This window comes from Meles meles, chromosome 19 (genome assembly GCF_922984935.1).
Source record: "Meles meles chromosome 19, mMelMel3.1 paternal haplotype, whole genome shotgun sequence".
Taxonomy (NCBI): Eukaryota; Metazoa; Chordata; class Mammalia; order Carnivora; family Mustelidae; genus Meles; species Meles meles.
In genome coordinates this window covers 13,755,966-13,774,739 of record NC_060084.1, presented here as the reverse complement: position 1 = coordinate 13,774,739, position 18,774 = coordinate 13,755,966, and the positions used below count along the sequence as shown (strand labels likewise).

Below are 18,774 nucleotides of genomic sequence, written 5' to 3'. Positions count from 1 at the left end.
CGATCGCTATAGCCACTGTGCAGGTCTGCCTCCTGATTTTCTCCTACACACAAATGCTTATTACTAGATACAGCCAGTTTAAGCTCTGAGAAGGGTATTCTTGGTGACAAGTGCTTTCTTCTTTTCATGTTTATACATGTTAATGGCGATTGAGTCACAGAGAAGGGTATAGTGGGTTGTTTTTTAATTCTTATTAATGCTATTAAATTTTATCTCACTGAATTTAGGAATTGTATTACATGCTAAATAGTCTTTTTAAGGAAAAGACTACAAAATTGAAAGAATGTGCAACATTAGGAGAAAAATACCACCCATGTTTCCATTATTCAAAGATAACTATTGTTAATGTTTTGGTATATTTAAATTACCTGGAAAGGTGGACATGTTTATCTTTTGTTCAGCTCAGTAAGTCCAGTGAAAGGAGATTCCCCACCTCTGAATTAAAACAAAACAGTAATGGGATTGAATCCTATCAGACTGACTTGGGTTAGTTTTATGCTTATCTTAGGGCTGGGAATGAGGTCACTTTCTATAGAAATATATGATTGAGAGTGGGAGAACATTAATTTCCCAAAGGAAAATTGAGGTGTTACTATCAGAGGAAAGTAGGACCAGGTACTAGGCAAACAGTGTATGTTTTTGTTGGTTGATTTTAAGTAGACACATTTAGGTTAGATTTATAGAAATCTATTATGTTGGGCTCTAAAAGATAGGGGTGGAGGTGGGGAGACTTTTTAATCCCTATACTCAGAAATAACCGTTGTTAACATTACAGAATTAAAGGAGTTCTTTAAAGACCAACTGTTGAATTTAAAATCATATGATAGGTTTAACACAGATGATATTTCATTTTGTGAAAGAGTACTCTCTATTTCTAAGAGTCATTACTATGTAAATAAAATATACTTTCCAACTTTACTAGATGGCAGTTTTTTGGGTGTTCTGGAATTTAATTGTTTGATAAAACATTTAATTCTTAGGTGGAAAGTGTGAATATTCAAGGAAACTGTACTAAAATTTTGGTACCAAAGAAAAGATTTTTCCGAGTAGGGATAGGAAATCATAATTTTAAGTCCCTTACTCTATTTCCTCTACTGAATAAGTCAGGGCCCTATCCAAGCAGTAATTTGGTATCCTGCCCATCAGAATTTCCTTTATAATGTACCCATAAAAAGATTCTTATCTAGGTTCTCTCACCTGCATGTATGAATCACAGTATCATTTTCATTTAATTATGTGTAAAAACAGCTATCGTTTATTGCATTTTATTAGACTTGTTAGACTTGTGCTGTTCATTATGATAGCCAGTAGATACGTAGCCTCCATTCTCTCGAAATGTGGCTAGTTCAGCTGAGGTGAATATTAAAGGAAAATAAATTTTTGATGGGTATTCGATGCAGTTACTGGAAAACTTTTAAGTGTTTTCGACAACTTGGGTATGTGAATCTACTTTATCAATTGTAAATTTTATGAAATCTAAATATAGTTAAAATATTTCTGATGGATATGTAGTATACAAATTGAGATGTGCTGTTAAGTGTAAAATACATACTGTATTTAGAAGCTTTAGTACAAAAGAAAGTTGTAAAATATCTAATAATTTTGTGTTGATTATATGTTGAAATGATATTTTAGATATATCGGGTTAAATAAAATCTATTATTCAAACTAATTTCACCTGTTTCTTTTTACTTTTTACTGCAGTATCTAGCATGATGCTGTTCAATAGAAATAAAAATATGAGCCAGATGGATAATTTAAAAATTTCTAGTAGCCACATTTGACAGTCTTTCAAATTTTACAGTAATACCCACAAGATAGGTAATATCCTCATACTGCTGATGAGGAAACTGAGATTCAGAGATTAAGGGACTTGTTTAAATTCACACAGCTAGCAAATAATTAGGGAGAGGATTAGAACTCAACTTTGTATAACTCTAAAACTGAATCATTTTTTGGATATGTTTAAATCTGTAAATAAATGTATTAACTAATTATTTTAGCCCTGACTTACTGTACAGAGGATTTGAGGTGACATTCATTACCAACATCTGTTTAAAAAAAAAAAGGATAGTAGAAAATAAGAGTTGAGAGAAGGAAGAATTCAGAACCCAAAGTCACTGTACTTGCTGTTGGTGAGGCAGGTAAGCCAAGAAAAAGAATTCAGTTATGTGGTTGTTACAACCAGAGTTTAAGAGGATGACTACAGGAACCAGGATTCCTAGATGTGTATTCTGGCTTTCTTACTTTACTATCTGTGATTTTGAGCAAGATCCTTAACCCCCCGCCCTTTTAAGATTTTATTTATTTATTTGTCAGAGAGAAAGGGGAGGGAGGGAGTGCACAAGCGGGGGAGCTGAAGGTAGAGGGAGAAGCAGGCTCCCACTCTCAGCTGAGCAAGGAGCCCCATGCAGGACTTGGTCCTAGGTGCCTAGGATCGTGACCTAAGCCGAAGGTAGACACTTAACCGACCGAGTGACCCAGGCGTGTCTGGATCCTTAACCTTTCTTTTCTCAGTTTCCTCATCCATAAAATGGGAACAATCTTCATACTACTCTATGGGGTTATAATGAAGATTAACAAATTAGATGAGTAAATATTAAATGTTTCTGTTTTGTATATAAAAAAATATTACTGACTTTACCATTTCCTCAAGAACAGCAAATTTTTTTTTTTAAGAAAATCACTGAATTCTAAAATAGGTTTTCATTTATTTATGTATTATGTAATCTCTACACCTAGTGTGGGGCTCAAATTCACAACCCCAAGATCAGGATTTTCATGCTTTTCCAACCGAACCAGCCAGGCACCCTTAAAATACATTTTCTTATGTGGGTTTTTAATCTAGGAGTCTCTTAGGTAATGTAAAACACTGTAACTCAGTATTTTTACAACAAAAGCCATGATAAAATCTCCTGTAGGGTTTGTAACCTTTCATGTGTCTGGCTTAAACATGACCCAGAAGTAAAGTTGAGTATCTAAAAAAGTGGGTAGATTGCAGGGGTAAAAAATAGTGGCTTGGGGGCCAGATTCTTCCACAGATGTGTTTTGTTTTGCACAGTATGTTAAATTTTTTAATTTGCTGCTGACATAAAAATCAAGGAACTTCTCATGGATATCTGGATTTCTAGTTTCTCAGAAAATCAGTAGGATTTGATATCACTGGATCCACATTTTGCCATGGCATTTGTAGGCTGGTGACCTTTTCCAGGCTGGGCTTGCGTTGTCTATTTCTTTCCCGTCCCAGCCTGGCCTGCTGTACTCAGTTATCGGTCCATAGTAGTCTTCCCTTCCATCAGTATAGTGTAGCACTTCACTTCCTTATGTTCTTTAAAGTTTTTCCAGTGTTCTCTATAAAGTCGTACAAACCTTTGGTGAAATTTGTGGGTTCCTTGGAGCTCTTCTTCCTATTGCAAATAACACTCTTAAAACTTTAATAATTAGGATTTAGATATACAGAAATATAGTTCATTTTTGCATATTTATCTCCTTAGCAACATTATTGCCTTTGGTTCTGGGAGTCCCTGTAGACTCCATTGCTTCCATATAATCAGTACTGTTGTCTGTAAGCATTGGCAATTCCCTGACTTGCTATCCTTAGTCATTTTTTTTCTTTTTCTATACTACACTGTACCTGTAATTGGATGGTGATAGTAGGTGTCTTTGTCTTGAGCACTGTTAAGCCCAGATTGTGGCCAAAATAAGCCTGAACTCTTACTGTGCCAAAAAACAAAAACTACAGAGGTCATGGTAAAAGGTTTAGCCACCAGAAGTAGCTTTTTGTTGTGCCCCCAAATAAGAAAATTTGAGCATTAATACGAATAATTATAATTGAATATATCAAGTAAGTTTATATCAGTGAGTTCATAATTTTTTTTTATCCTAAGTTTTTATTTGAGAGAGAGAGTTGCGCGCACACAAGTGAGCAGGGAGGGGGCAGAAGAAGAGGGAAAGAGAGAATCTCAAGTAGACTCTGCCCTGAGCGAGGAGCCTGACATGGGGCTCAGTCTCACGATGCTGAGATCATGACCTGAGCCGAAATCAAGAGTTGGATGCCTAACCGATTGTGCCACCCAGGGGCCCCAGTGAGTTTATAAGTATTAAACAAATTTTTTAAAACTTCATTGGTCATCTTTGGAGCATACTAGGGTCTCATTTTGAAAATTGGTAAATAAAAGGAAAGAAACATTTATCCTACCTTTTTTCTTTTTGAGATTTTATTTATTTATTTGACAGAGAGTTCACAAGCAGGCAGAGAGGCAGGCAGAGAGAGAGGGGGAAGCAGGTTCCCCTCTGAGCAGAGAATCCTAGGCAGGGCCTGATCCCAGCAACCTGAGATCCTGACCCGAGCTGAAGGCAGAAGCTTAACCCACTGAGTCATCCAGGTGCCCCTATCCTGCCTTTTCTACCAGTAGTTCCTTCTGAAGGAATTATTGGTAAGTTCCTTCCAAAGGAACTCTTGGTAACCCAAGGGTACGTATAGAAAAATCGCTCCTTAGAGGAAAAGCCCAACCAATAAATGAAGAAAGAATAAAAGAATTAGAATATTTTGTAATTCCTGGTGATCATCATTGATACTAATGTCACAAAAGAGAGACAACCACCAGAAATAATTGTATGCTTCTTGATGAAAGCTCATACCACCACCTATGAAGTGTATTTGCTAAGTCAAAACAAAATAAAAACTGAAAAACCTGAATCTGATCAAGAATCTTGTCCATTTAACAAGGGACATTCATAAGAGTTCATTGTAGCATTGTTTCTGATATGAAAACATTGGGAATAATCTTTGTGTCCACAGAATTGGTAAGTTGTGGTATATTCTCAAGTGGGATAGTATATTAGCAGTGAATATAACTGAATTACAATTTCTTATCTGAATATGAGTAACACTCAAAGATGTTGAATGAAAAGAGCAGGGATACGGTATGATACTTAGGAGAGCTTAAGACATTAAAAAATAATTGTCTCGGGCGCCTGGGTGTCTCAGTGGGTTAAGCCGCTGTCTTCGGCTCAGGTCATGATCTCAGGGTCCTGGGATCGAGTCCCGCATTGGTCTTTCTGCTCAGCAGGGAGCCTGCTTTCCTCTCTCTCTCTCTGCCTGCCTCTCTGTCTACTTGTGATCTCTCTCTGTCAAATAAATAAATAAAATCTTTAAAAAATAATAATAATTGTCAACATATGTAGTAAAGACATGCGGCATGGCAATGATGAGCAACAATTTTGAGTTCTGGTTACTCCTAGGATGGAGAGAAGGGAAATGGGACCAAGTCAGAGTATGCAGAGGGCTTCAGTTGAATTTGTGATACTAAAAATTGTAAAATAAAGTGAGTAGGGTAAAATGTTAAGATCTGCTAAGGCTGGCTGGTGGCTCAATGAGTACTGCATGATTTTTGTGTATTTTTGAGTGAAATATTTCATAATTTCATAATTTTTCTCAAGAGGAGAAATGGGATGCAGTAGCAATGTTAAGTATTTTGTGTTTGTTTTTCCCCTTTGCCAAAAGAATGAAAAAACAACCTGGTCTCATAGAGATTTTTATGTTGTCAGACAACATAGTGGTAAAGCAGTTACAAGCTTATTCTTCGTGTGTGTGTATGTGCGTGCTGTGTGTATAAGCTAGAAAGTTATTTCTGAATATTAAATAGAAATAAAGGTAATTTTTTAAAAGTTAACCAATCAGTTGCAGTTCCATTAATGTATAGTTGCAAATTTTCATCAAGGTGATTGTTCACATCATAAAGCTTAGATGTTAAATTTAAAAGCAAATGTATATATGCATTTGACCTTGTGGGAAATTGTTCTGGAAGCTAACAAAAATAGGTGTAGATTTTTTTTTTTTGAAGATTTTATTTATTTATTTAACAGAGAGATCACAAGTAGGCAGAGAGGCAGGCAGAGAGAGAGGGGGAAGCAGGCTCCCTGCCGAGCAGAGAGCCCGATGCGGGGCTTGATCCCAGGACCCTGGCATCATGATCTGAGCCAAAGGCAGAGGCTTAACCCACTGAGCCACCCAGGCGCCCCAGTGTAGATTTTTTTTTTTAAGGGCAACCAGATTAAATGTTGATAAAGGGCAATATTTGTACTTGCTTTAGAACAATGTAAAAAGGCCAAAAACCTTTCTTTAAAAAAATTGCTTTGAAATTCAGAAAAAAATGGAATATTGAGTCAGAAAATGTTTATGAAAACAGTCTTTACCTGAAACCTACTCCATCAGGATATTTTGGGGATGACCTAAGTCATCAAAACTCTTCCAGTTGATTTTGATCAGTCAAGTTTGGAAACCACTTCCTTAAGGCATTATATTTATTACAAAGGGAGCTGGAACTTCACTCTCTAGGCTTGCTAATGGCTGCCTGGAATGTTTCTGCTGAGAAAAATTCTTAGGCCACTTCAAGGGTCAGCTGTAAAGAATTAGTGACTACTGTATTTGCCTTGAAAGTAAAGAGTGGAGGGCAGCGTTAGGGTTGTCTTTCATGATGTGACCCAGTTATCTTAGTGAAGAGGAGACTGAAGCCCAGGTTGTTGAAGTAACTTGCTTAGGTCTCTTAAGCTAGAACCAGGATTAGGGCTTTTAGGTCAAATAGTGTCTTTCTATTCCACTGTGTTATATAAAGGGATAGGAATCTTTCTCTGATGTTTTCTTACTGTTTCTCACCTTGAATGAGTGCCCTTCCTAACTTGTTTGCATAGTAGCTTGTGCATGATTGTCACAGTGTGTATATAATAGATATATATCCTACGATGTATATGTATGTATCATACTTGTGATATATATCCAAAAATTGGTTTCCTTTTGTGTGCCCTTCTAACTGGGTATCAGTGAGAATGTCTAGCTCATTGGTTTTTATACAGCAGGAGTTTATAAAGTTGAAGAAAAATCACAGCTTAAAAAGAACTGGAACGTAAATATAAAGAAAATCAGTGAACAGCTAAAAATTATTGCAGTCAGACCTTTGGAATGGAAGATAACAGGGAGAGCGAGGAGGTTGCTGTTGAAAAGTCAGTTATAAGAGTTGTTGACAAGGAAGAAGCTGATAGTGAAAAATGCAGAATAACTGCCAGCAGAAGAAAACATAGCCATTGTGGGCATTAGAGATAAGGAATGGACATAACTTTGTAAGCTCTTACAGCATTACAGGTATGCACAATAATCGTTCATTAGGAAGTTAAGTTATTTTAAAAAGGCTGATTGTTCCCATTTACTGAGTTGTATTTTCATAAGATCTTTGGTCTTAAATTCTCAGTCTTTTCATAAAACTATTTTAAGACTCTAATGCTTTTTTGTTAATTTTTGAAATTACATGTTACTCAGTTTGGGAGAGGGAGTAATTGCCCTAGGTTTTTTTTCCCCTCCTTTTTAATTGTATTATTATATTAACTTTTTTTTTGCTTTTTATTATTATTATTATTTTTTATAAACATATAATGTATTTTTATCCCCAGGGGTACAGGTCTGTGAATTGCCAGGTTTACACACTTCACAGCACTCACCATAGCACATAACCCTCCCCAATGTCCATAACCCCACTCCCCCTCTCCAAACCCCCCCTCCCCCCAGCAACCCTCAGTTTGTTTTGTGAGATTAAGAGTCACTTATGGTTTGTCTCCCTCCCAATCCCATCTTGTTTCATTTATTCTTCTCCTATAACCACAAATTAGATATAAGTTCCCTTTATCCTGCAGTTTTAAACTTTTTCCTTCTAGTCCAATATTATTTATCTTTGGAATAGATAATGACAGTTCATTAATGCAAAATTTAAAAGATAGAAAAGAATATATGATGAAAACCCTGCTTTCTGTTCACTTTCAGACACTTAGTTTCCTGTTTTGTTTTGTTTTTAAGATTTTATGTATTTATTTGAGAGAGAAGGAGAGTGTGAGCGAGAAAGCACAAGCAGGGGTAGCTGCAAGGGGAGAGGGAAAAGCAGGCCTCCCGCGAAGCAGGGAGCTGGATGGATGGATGCAGGGCTGGATTCCAGGACCCCAAGATCATGACCTGAGCAGAAGGCAGAGGCTTAACTGGCTGAGCCTATGAGGCGTCCCTGCTTAGTTTCCTTTTTATAGGCAACTGTCTGTGTCTATCCTTCCAGAGATACTTAATACATCTCCAGGCAATGGAAATGCCTACTCCACTGTAAAATACATGTGTGCACTGTCTACTTATTAATCTGCCTTGAAGATTAGCCCATGTCATTCTTTTTTCCAGCTTTTTTGACATACTCATTCTTTTTGCCAGCTTCTTTGACATACTCATGGTAATGTATCTAGCATAGTAGTCCATGATACTTTTTTTTTTCCTTAAGTTTCTGTTTATTTGGGGGGGGGGAGGAGAGTGCAAGTGTGAGCACAAACGGGGGGAGGGGCAGACAGACAGGGACAAACCAGATTCCCTGCAGAGCTAGGAGCCCAGTGTGGGGCTTGATCCCATGACCTGAGCCGAAGGCAACACTTAACCAGCTGAGCCACTCAGGTGCCCATATTCCATGATATTTATGGATCATAATTTATTTACACTGATGCCTTATTAATGGACACTTATTTCCAGTCTTACTGTTTGTTTATTTAATTTTATGTAAGCTCCACACCCATTGTGAAGCTCAAACTCAGGATCCTGAGATGAAGAGTCACATGCTGTCATCAACTAAGCCAGCCAGGTGCCCCTCCAGTCTTACTGCTTAAAGTAGTGCTACAATTGAATAATCACCATTATTTTACACGTATATGAAATGTAAAGGTAGTGTAAGTTCCTAAAAGTGGAATTATTGAGTCAAAGGTTATGTGTATTTGTATTTTAGATAGGCCAGATCTTTCTGGCTACAGCTTGTGCCATTTTATAGCCAATCACTAATGTCCTCACTCCATAATGACAGTCTAACTTTGCTAATGTAAGAGGTTAAAAAACTGTCTCACTGTGGTTTCCATTTGCATTTCTTTTTCTCTTCCAGTAACTTCACTGAGACATATTTTGCATATCTTATAATTCACCCTTTTCAAGTGTACGGTACAGTGATTTGTTTTAAGTAAATTTACCTACTTGGGTTTGCATTTGTTTTATGAGGAGGTTGAACTCCATTTCCTGTGTTTGAATTATTTTTGTTTTCTTTGAACTGTCCATATTCTTTGTCCATTATTATATTGAGCTGTTGGTCTTTTTGTTTTTTTTTTTTTAGTTGTTGGTCTTTTTGAAAATCAATTTGTAAGATCCTGTTATATAGGATTTCGTGTCTATGAAACAGGTTGGAAATATTTTTTCCACATTTGTCATTTGTTTTTTTACTTTGCTCAGGGAGTTTGGAGTAAAATCAAAAGTTATTTTTTTATCTCTGTCGTTGTGTGAATATTAAAGCTAACTGTTTTCTGTGGTCTTAAAGCATATGTTAGATTTGTAGGTTAGCAGTGTTTCAGGTGGGATTTTCAAGTAGCTTTAAGTGAGATGGAGTAGTACTAAATTTGAGGTTGTTACCTAAGGGGCAAAAACATTTAATCGATTTTACCATTTTTCTTCTGTAACTCACACTAGAGTTGCCTATTTAGTGGTTGCTGCTCAAAAATGGATGCCTTCCCCTAGTATTTCCCCCAAAACCCCATTGTCTATCCCTCCATCTTTTTTCTTCTTCCATATCTGAAAATTTTGATAATATTCTTAAAGATGAAACACAGTGCTTTCTTAGCACTATTGCTGGCCATTAACACCAAAGTGTAGAGGATGATGAGAATTAATCCTTCAGTGGAGGATGTTTTTCAAATGCCATTTCCAGTCTTTAATCTTGGATTTTCCTCTCAAAATTTGCCACCTTTGTAAAACAAATGTGTATTCTTGAAGCAAAGTCACTGTACCAATGGGGAATGTTAAAAAGAATTAATTTAGTGTTTGTCCCTTTACGTTGTAGTTTTTTTCTTCATTTTTAGGTAAGTTTTAAACAAGTGTCACAAAGAGCAACAAGTTGTACTCTCTAGTCATTGATGACTTTTAGTGTGACTATCTTAAAACTTGGCCTAAAAAATACACAGTCATATTAATGCCTAAGAGTAAATCTGTCTTCTTCATTAGTTCATCTTAATAACATTTTTGGATAGTTTATTTGCATAATGCCTGGTATTTGTTAAAGGCACGATTCAATAAGGATGATTAAAAATTTCAGTCTTTTAGACAGAAACTCTAAGACTAAACTCTTAGAACTCTTTTTTTCCACTGCTTAAATATTCATTTTTAGGATTATTAAATGGGAAGGTTAAAAATCCTTCTGTTTGAAAGAGTAAGATTTTCTGATAATATTTTAGCTCCTGTTCTTTTCATTCACCTCAGCAGTAATTTTCCTGCTGAGATTGTGAAAATGACTTTATTCATTTTTTATTTCAGAAACTTTTTTAAAATTTAAATTGAATGCATAGAAGGAAGGGAAGGGTTGTTATATAATCTGTCAGTTTCAGAGGCATTTCAGTTTCCCTTTTGGATCCTGGTTATTCTTGGAGGATTTGATTTGTTCATGATAGTATAGTCATTCTGCTAACTTGAGGTGTTTTTTTTTTTTTTTTAAAGATTTATTTATTTGACAGATAGAGATTACAAGTAGGCAGAGTGGCAGGCAGAGAGAGAGAGAGAGAGAGGAGGAAGCAGGCTCCCAGCTAAGCAGAGAGCCCGATGCGGGGCTCGATCCCAGGACCCTGGGATCATGACCTGAGCTGAAGGCAGAGGCTTTAACCTGCTGAGCCACCCAGGTGCCCCACTTGAGGTGTTTTTAATGCAGATGTATCAAGAAAGCAGTTTTTAAGTAGCTTGAAACAGTTTTATTTGCAAATGCTTTTATTTTCCTCAATTTCACTTTTGAACTTACAGGCAAATTCAGATGGGAATAGTCTCATGATTTTAGACTGTTGTGTACAGATCTGCATTTGAGCCACTTTCCTTGGGATACAGTGATTCTAAATGGGAACATAGTTTGCAAAACTCCTTTTGGAATTTTGGAGTGTCTAACTTAGGTACACCCTTTGAAAACCATCACTATAGAGGAGATGTTTGGCCTTTTGCATGTTAGTGAAGGTGGAATGATAAGGTATATCAAAATGATTGTGATATTCAAGAAAGGCCAAGTAGCGGGACAGTCTGTTTAACTACAAAGAGTCTTAAGCTCTGAGAATTTTTATAAATTACATAAAGCAAAGGTGATATAAAACATTTTAGGTTTATTCCACTCCTGAAATTTCCTCTGGCCTTTTTTTTTTTCCCCTCTGTATTTTTATTCCTCATATGCTAAACTCTTACTTCTGCCTTCTCCTTGGTTCAAGCCCTAAATGTAGCACTTCCCACATTATATTAAGGTTAGTTGTTGTCTCTTTTTCAGTTGTATATTCCTGATGTTTAAGATAGTTTGGCACTTTGATGTATTTCCAGTTACTGAGTTTTTTGATATTCAAAATAGAAAAGACCATAAATGTACCCATAAGTTAGGTGCTCATTTAGTACAGCCGGGGATTAAATTAAGAATTGGGTTTATTAATATTTTATTCTAATACTTTACTAATAATTACTTACTTCAATCTGTGGAAGTAAGGTAAACCTCACAGATTATTTGGATAACTTATATAATAGGACCTTGCCTAGATGATCTATTCCAGAACTTGGTGTCCTATCATCAGGATATCTCAAGATCTTAGGCAATTTGATATCTACTTATTTCAGCCATCCACTGACTCTGGGTTAAAAACATTGCTTTCCTGACTGTGGTAGCAATTCCTTAATTTCTTTTCTTTTTTTTTTAAAAATTTGCAGTTGGAGTGCCTCAAGCTTATCGCCTCTCAAAAGTTCACAGACAAACGCATTGGCTATTTAGGGGCAATGCTGCTGTTAGATGAAAGACAAGATGTCCATCTTCTCATGACAAACTGTATCAAGAAGTAAGTCTTTTCCTTCTTTTAATAACTACTTTGTGCTTTTAAAGTTTTCTTACAATGTGACATTTAGAGCTTCTATTTATTGACTTTATTTACTACCTAGAATATATTTGAATTGCTCTTATAGTTTGTATGTAAAGAGGGTAAACAAAGGATTAAAACTTCTGTAGGGCAATATTTATTATTATCTTTTAAGATTTTATTTATTTATTTGAGAGAGAGAAAGAGAGAGTGTGTGAAAGCACACGGAAGCAGGGGAGGAAGGGAGAAGGAGAGAATCTCAAGCAGATTTTGCACTGAGTGCAGAGCCTGATCCAGGGCTCCATCCTATGACCCCACAATCATGACTGGAGCCAAAATCCAGAGCTGGTCACTTAACTGACTGAGCCACCCAGGCGCCCCTGTAGGGGGTAATTAAATGTACAGCATTGCTGTACATCTTCACGCATAGGACCACAGTTTAGCAATGAGACAAGAATTTGGGCCTACAAAGAATAGAAAAAGCATTGGTAAATCAGAGATTTCTTGTATTTCCAGGACCTTGAATACCATGAGTAATGAAATTTTACATTTATTAAAGAATTACCAGTGTATGTTCTGAGTAAATACCATTTAAAGGTAAAAGAAGAGGTCTTGCTTGTTAGTGGTCTAATTCAAGATTTTACTTGCATGAAATTTTACTTAGGCTTGTGAATTTTTGTGTGTCTTTTTTTTCCTCTAATGGGTGCTTTACTAGTCCAGTCATGTTTGTTTAACTTACAAACTGAGGAATGCTTTCTATATGGAGGAATTAGAGTAGCTGAGCAAGGGAATTAGCAATTTTTCCCAGCATCCTTCTTACATCAAATGTTTATTCAAAAGTTGTGGAAGTTCTGGTGGCCTTATTGGTTAAAGGTACTTTTTGGTTTGTTTTAGTTTGGTTTTGGTGTGTCTATTAGTTTAATCTCCTTTTGTAGATTTCTTTTTCATTTGTAGTATTTGTTTGACAGAAAGTAGAAGCAGGGGCTATATAGGTAATCACATTTATAGTTATTGAACTCTTACACTTTAATGTGGTCAATAATGTTCTATTTTAAAATTTCCCAGTGGATAATGGAAAATCCCAAAATGAGAATTACGATTTGCTTGTAAATATAGAGGGTGTCATGTAAATACATTGAGTCTGTGAACTTAATTTTTGGGGAATCTTAATTTTGGGTCTTGAAATAAATACTAATGAAAATACGAAGTTGATTCATGTATTCAACAAATAAAACTTGTTGTATACCTGCTGCGTGCCAGGAGCTGTTACAAGTTCTGGGGAGGGAGAGTGAAAACAATTTGCAGAGATCCTTGGTGTTACAGAGGTTACAGTCTTCATGTTCAGCATGACTCTTTTATAACTTTACTCTGGCTAGGCCTCTGAGAGTTTCTTTAATTTTGGTTCTTGCATGCTCTGTTGCCCTTATTACTTAAGCCTTCAGTCACATGCTGATGATTTGGCAGTTCTGCCTAGCAGCAAGTTCATATTAAAGAGTTAATACCAAACTCAAGTGTAGGTTTATAGCTTGATAAAAAATTGAAGAATGAGGCACATAGGCAAGGAAGAAATCTTTGTTTTGAATTTTAATGAGACCTAACCAGGCCTCAGGTGAACTTTTTGAAAGAGAACTAGTAGTTGGGAATTGATCTGGCCCCTTAGTCAAAGCTCAAGTTAAAGGACTTTGGGTCATTTAGTTTTGTTTTTCAAAAATATTTGTTAATGAATGGGTTGGTTTGTTTTGTGAGGTTTTTTGGTTTTTGTTTGTTTTGCTTTTGGTTTTTATTATGGGGCATCATTGTGTGCCAGTGGTTTTTATGTTTAATAATGAATATTTTCCGGATGTCTGGTTAAGCGGCTGCCTTCGGCTTGGGTCATGATCCCAGGGTCCTGGAATTGAGTCCCACATTGGGCTTCTTGCTCAGCCAGGAGCCTGCTTCTCACTCTGCCTGTCGTTCTCCCTGCTTGTGCTCTCTCTCTGACAATACATAAAATCTTAAAAAAAAAAAAAAAAGAATGTTTCCCTTATTGTTCATTGGCCTAGAAAAGCTCTAAGCAATTGAAGATCCTGGAATCTTTAAAAATTGGGTATGATATTTTAAGATATTATTGATCATTGAAAAATGAATGAAAAGTCAGCTAAATGTTCTTGGAAACTGGGAGCCTAAATGGGAAAGTCATAGTTAAGACTTAAATATTATTGGGGTGTGTGGGTGGCTCACTCAGTTAAGTGTCTGCCTTCAGCTCAGGTCATGATCCCAGGGTCCTGGAATCGAGCCCCAGATCAAGCTCCCTGCTCAGCTGGGGGCCTGCTTCTCCCTCTCCCTCTGCCTCCTGCTTTGCCTGTTGCTCTGTCTGCTAGTGCATGCTCTATCTCTCTGTCAGATAAATAAATAAAATCCTTAAAAAAAGGAAAAAAAAGACTTAAACATTATTTTTACCAGGAAAAAAAAAAAAACTTTTTTGGGAGAGAGAAAGAGAGGGCAAGCAGGGGGTGGGGCAGAGGGGGGGAGAGAGAGAGAGACTCTTATTTATTTATTTTTAAGATTTTGTTTCTTTATTTGACAACACAAGCAGGGAGAATAGCAGGCAGAGGGAGAAGCATACTCCCCACTGAGCAAGGAGCTCAAAGTAGGGCTTGATCCCAGGACGCTTGGATCATGATCCGACCTAAAGGGAGCCACTTAACCCACTGAGCCACCCACGTGCTCTGGAGAGAGAATCTTAAACAGTCTCCATGTCCAGCTTGGAGCTTGACTCAGGGCTTTATCACAATCCTGAGATTATGACCTGAGTCAAAATCAAGAATTGGACACTTAACTGACTGAGCCACTCAGGTGTCCCTTATCAGTCACTTTTATCTTAAATATTCAAATTGCTAAAAAGTAGCAAACATGGCTAATTTATGCTTTACTTTCTTTACTCAGGGAAGGTTAAAACCATTTATTATTTCATTGAAAATTACCAGTAATGAACCCCTTACATGTTAACATAAATAACATTTTTTTTTTAATATTTTATTTATTTGACAGAGAGAAATCACAACTAGGCAGAGAGGCAGGCAGAGAGAGAGGAGGAAGCAGGCTCCCTGTGGAGCAGAGAGCCTGACGCGGGGCTCGATCCCAGGACCCCGGGATCACGACCCGAGCCGAAGGCAGAGGCTTTAACCCACTGAGCCCTCCCTCTCCCTCTGCCTCCTGCTTTGCCTGTTGCTCTGCCTGCTAGTGCATGCTCTCTCTATCTCTCTGTCAGATAAATAAAATCCTTAAAAAAAAGGAAAAAAAAGACTTAAACATAAATAACATTTTTAATGAAAAATTATTTTCCAAAATAAAAACAATTCAAATGAGAAAAATAACATTATTTCATATATTTTTTTAATCTTTAAACATTGGTCTAATGGAAGACAGCCAGATGTCATACTTGTTTCTACATTGAATTTCTTGTGTTGTTTTGATTGAAGTATATGAAGAATATCCGGCCTTTCACAGATAGTTGGATAGTTAGAAAAAGGAAGAGGACTTTATAGCCTTTTCAGATAACTGGATATTCTTCTTTGATACTATACCAAAACTCCATAAATTGTAGTTTTTTAAGGATTAGTTGCAAGGTGGAATTTGAAACCATATTAATGAAGTTTGGTACTTTGTTACATTAAACCCATTGGTCCTCTTGCATTTGGAATCTTTTACTCATGTATGCATTTGTAACACCATGCCTAAGTCACTTGGAGAAAATTGGCTGAGTTAAAGTATTGGTAGACTATGAAGTTCATCATGGCAATACATATTATCCAAAATTCTAACTCTCACTTCAAAGCTTGGATTTTATCATTGGCAACAAGTATTGTCAGTTGTTGCTCTTGATAGACCAACTGGGCTTCTTTTCCAGAAGATGTCAGCTACATACCCAAATCTTAATAATTATGTTTGTCAGTTATTTTTCAAATAAATATTGTATATATTTGAAAAGTTCATAGTTAGGGGCACCTGGGTGGCTCAGTCAGCTAAGCATCTGCCTTTGGCTTAGGTCATGATCCCAGGGTTCTGGGATGGGGCCCCACATTGGGTTCCCTGCTCAGTTGGGAGCCTGCTTCTCCCTCTCCCTCTGTCCCTCCTGCTCGTGCTCTTTCTTATCTCAAATAAATAAGAACAGAAGTCTTAAAAAAAAAAAGTTCATAGTTTAGCTTGCAAGCGCACAGGTGCTTTTCTCTGAGATTGACACTTGGGTATGCAGAAATTCTTTATGAATACTTATATTTCCTCACACGATATTAAACAATATGCATTTGAGTCAAGATTGAGTAAAACTGAGCTTCTTTACTGCTTTGTCACAGGCAGTCTTAAGTGAAACAGACTCATTCTTTCCCTCCCTCCTTCCCTCCCTTCCATCTTCCCTCCCTTCCATCCACCCTTCCTTCCTTCCTTCCTTCTTTCCCTCCTTCCTTCGTCTGTCTGTGTGTGGCAGTGAATATAGTGACCACTAGTACAGTTTGGTGCCACTACTCTGCCAGTAATTTTCTCCACCACTGCTTTTGCATCAAGTGCAAATGTCAGTATAGTTGGCAAATAACGAGTTAGTATTGTGAAAATAGTTTGGCTGTCCTGGACCCCGTGAAACAGTCTTGGGGCCTTCCAGAGATCCATTAACCACTGAAATCCTTGAGAACCACCAACTAAAGAATATTAAAATGCTTTTAAAGTGGGTAGAAGTAGCATAACTCATATAGTAATTCAGCTTCTAAATAGTAGAAGTTGATTATAATATATAGATGAATTTACTAGTTCAAGCTTTTTAGTATTTCAGCTTTTTCTGAAGGTATACTTCCTGGCTGGCTTGTAAATAATTTTGTAGAGTAATCAATGTCTATTAGAGATAGGATTTTGTATGTCTGTATCACCAAATACTGGGCCTCACCGTAAATACCTAGTTTAGTTTGTTTAAAGGTTGTTTAATTAGCTAATTTTTCTAGTTACTATTTTTTTCCTCTTTTGAATACATAAAAATGTAAAAATTAGGGCATCTGGATTGTTAAGTTTTAAGTGTCTGCCTTCAGCTCTGGTTATGATCCCAGGGCGTCGAGCTTCCTGCTCAGTGGGAGGCCTGCTTCTCCCTGTCCCACTGCCCTGCTGGTGTTCCCTTTCTTGCTATGTCTGTCTTTCATATAAATAAATCTTTAAAAAAAATGTAAAAATTAATATGACAGCAAGGTAAATATTATACCATAAGGTTAGAGGTTTCAGAGTATTTCTCTTGCGGCATTTAAGTCACCTTAAACGCTCTAATAGTAGGGACTGCTTTTTGTTTTTGTTTTTTTTTTAAGGTTTTGGTTGATGTATGTATATCTTGTCATTTTTTTAGTAATTAATAGTAGAGCATATTAAATTTTTTAAATTTTTATTCTTTAGATAGAATGTGCATGTGCCAGAGTGGGGTGGGGGGAAAGTGGAGGAGTAAGGGGGTGTCGTGCAGGGGGAGGAGGAATGGAGGGAGAGAGGGAGAATCTTAATTGGGCTCCTCACCCAGTGTGGAGCCCAGTGCAGGGCTCGATTTCACAACCCTGAGATCATGACCTGAGGGAAATGAAGAGTCAGACCCTTAACTGACTGAGCCACCCAGGCACCTCCCCAAATCTTCTAAACATATAGTTGTGCTTCACATTTCTGTCTTTGTTGGCATTCACTTCCATTGGTTTGCTGAATTTTCTGAAGTGGTTAGTCTTCAGCAGATAACGTATTGCTGAATTTCTGTTACTTCGGTATTTGGAAACATGGAGTTGTAAGCCTGTAGGAGGCACTGTAAGTCAATTCACTGTATTGGTAATTTGTAATAAGGTAAACATATTTTTGCAACAAATAATCTTATTAATTATTTTTCTTACTGGACAAATTGTGAATCATTCAGAGTTGCCTCATTAGATTGTGAAGCTTCTGTATGGGGAGCACGAGTAAAAGCATGTTCATTTCTACCTTTTTCCATTCTTTTGCAGTGATCTTAATCATAGCACGCAATATGTACAGGGGCTAGCACTTTGTACCCTTGGCTGTATGGGCTCTTCAGAGATGTGCAGAGATCTTGCAGGAGAGGTAGAGAAACTCCTGAAAACCTCCAATTCTTACTTAAGAAAAAAGGTAACTTTTAATGAAACCAAATGTCTGCATTTGGATCAGGGACTATTATGGAATTGGGGAGGCAAATTATTTTTGAGAGCTCTAATGATGGTATAACGTATCTTTCTTGGCAGTAGATATATTTTAAATGATTATATATGAATCAGGTGTTTGTAAGTCAAAATCTGTCTTTATACTAATTTTGGAGGTCGGGTTTTTTTTTTTTTATTAATAATTAACTCCAGTTGTAATTGTGAACACTTTAATTCTTCTCTTAATTCCCCTTTTTTCAAGGAAATGATTTATAAACAAACAAATGTTACTGGATATCCTAGATACCTAATTACTTCCTAATTTGCCAGATTCTAAACAGTATTAAATAGAGTGATAATGAACAGAACTTTAAGAATTTACTTTTGTCCTCATAATTAGTGCCCATGTCTTTGTATGAGTGTCTTTGAATCTCTGGAAGTGCAGTTCCATTGGGACCTACGTAATTATTAGAGAATGATCTAGAACATACTTTATAAATTGGTCTAAATGGAATAGTAGTGGAAGACAATAATCTTACTCTCTTACTTGCTTTTATATGTTGATATAAACATTTATGTTTTTTAAAATTGTGCTTGAACCTTGTAACCTTCATAAACAAAGGGTGTAAAATGTAGAACTTAGGAGACACGAACAGTTACTGTTGCCTGGTTGTCATTCACTGTGCTGCCACATTAATTGTGTGACAAGGCCCAAGCT

The 18,774-nt window shown here is 36.7% G+C and overlaps 1 protein-coding gene across 2 annotated transcripts in view; it reads left to right on the top strand.

The window, feature by feature from the left end:
- AP1G1 (adaptor related protein complex 1 subunit gamma 1) overlaps window positions 1–18,774 on the top strand; it is a 77,172-nt gene that overhangs the window by 26,107 nt on the left and 32,291 nt on the right. For both annotated transcript variants that reach the window (XM_045988494.1, XM_045988493.1), the window contains exons 3-4: window positions 11,774–11,898; window positions 17,904–18,045. In XM_045988494.1, the coding sequence (XP_045844450.1) occupies window positions 11,774–11,898; window positions 17,904–18,045 (267 nt within the window). The remainder of the gene's footprint in view (window positions 1–11,773; window positions 11,899–17,903; window positions 18,046–18,774) is intronic.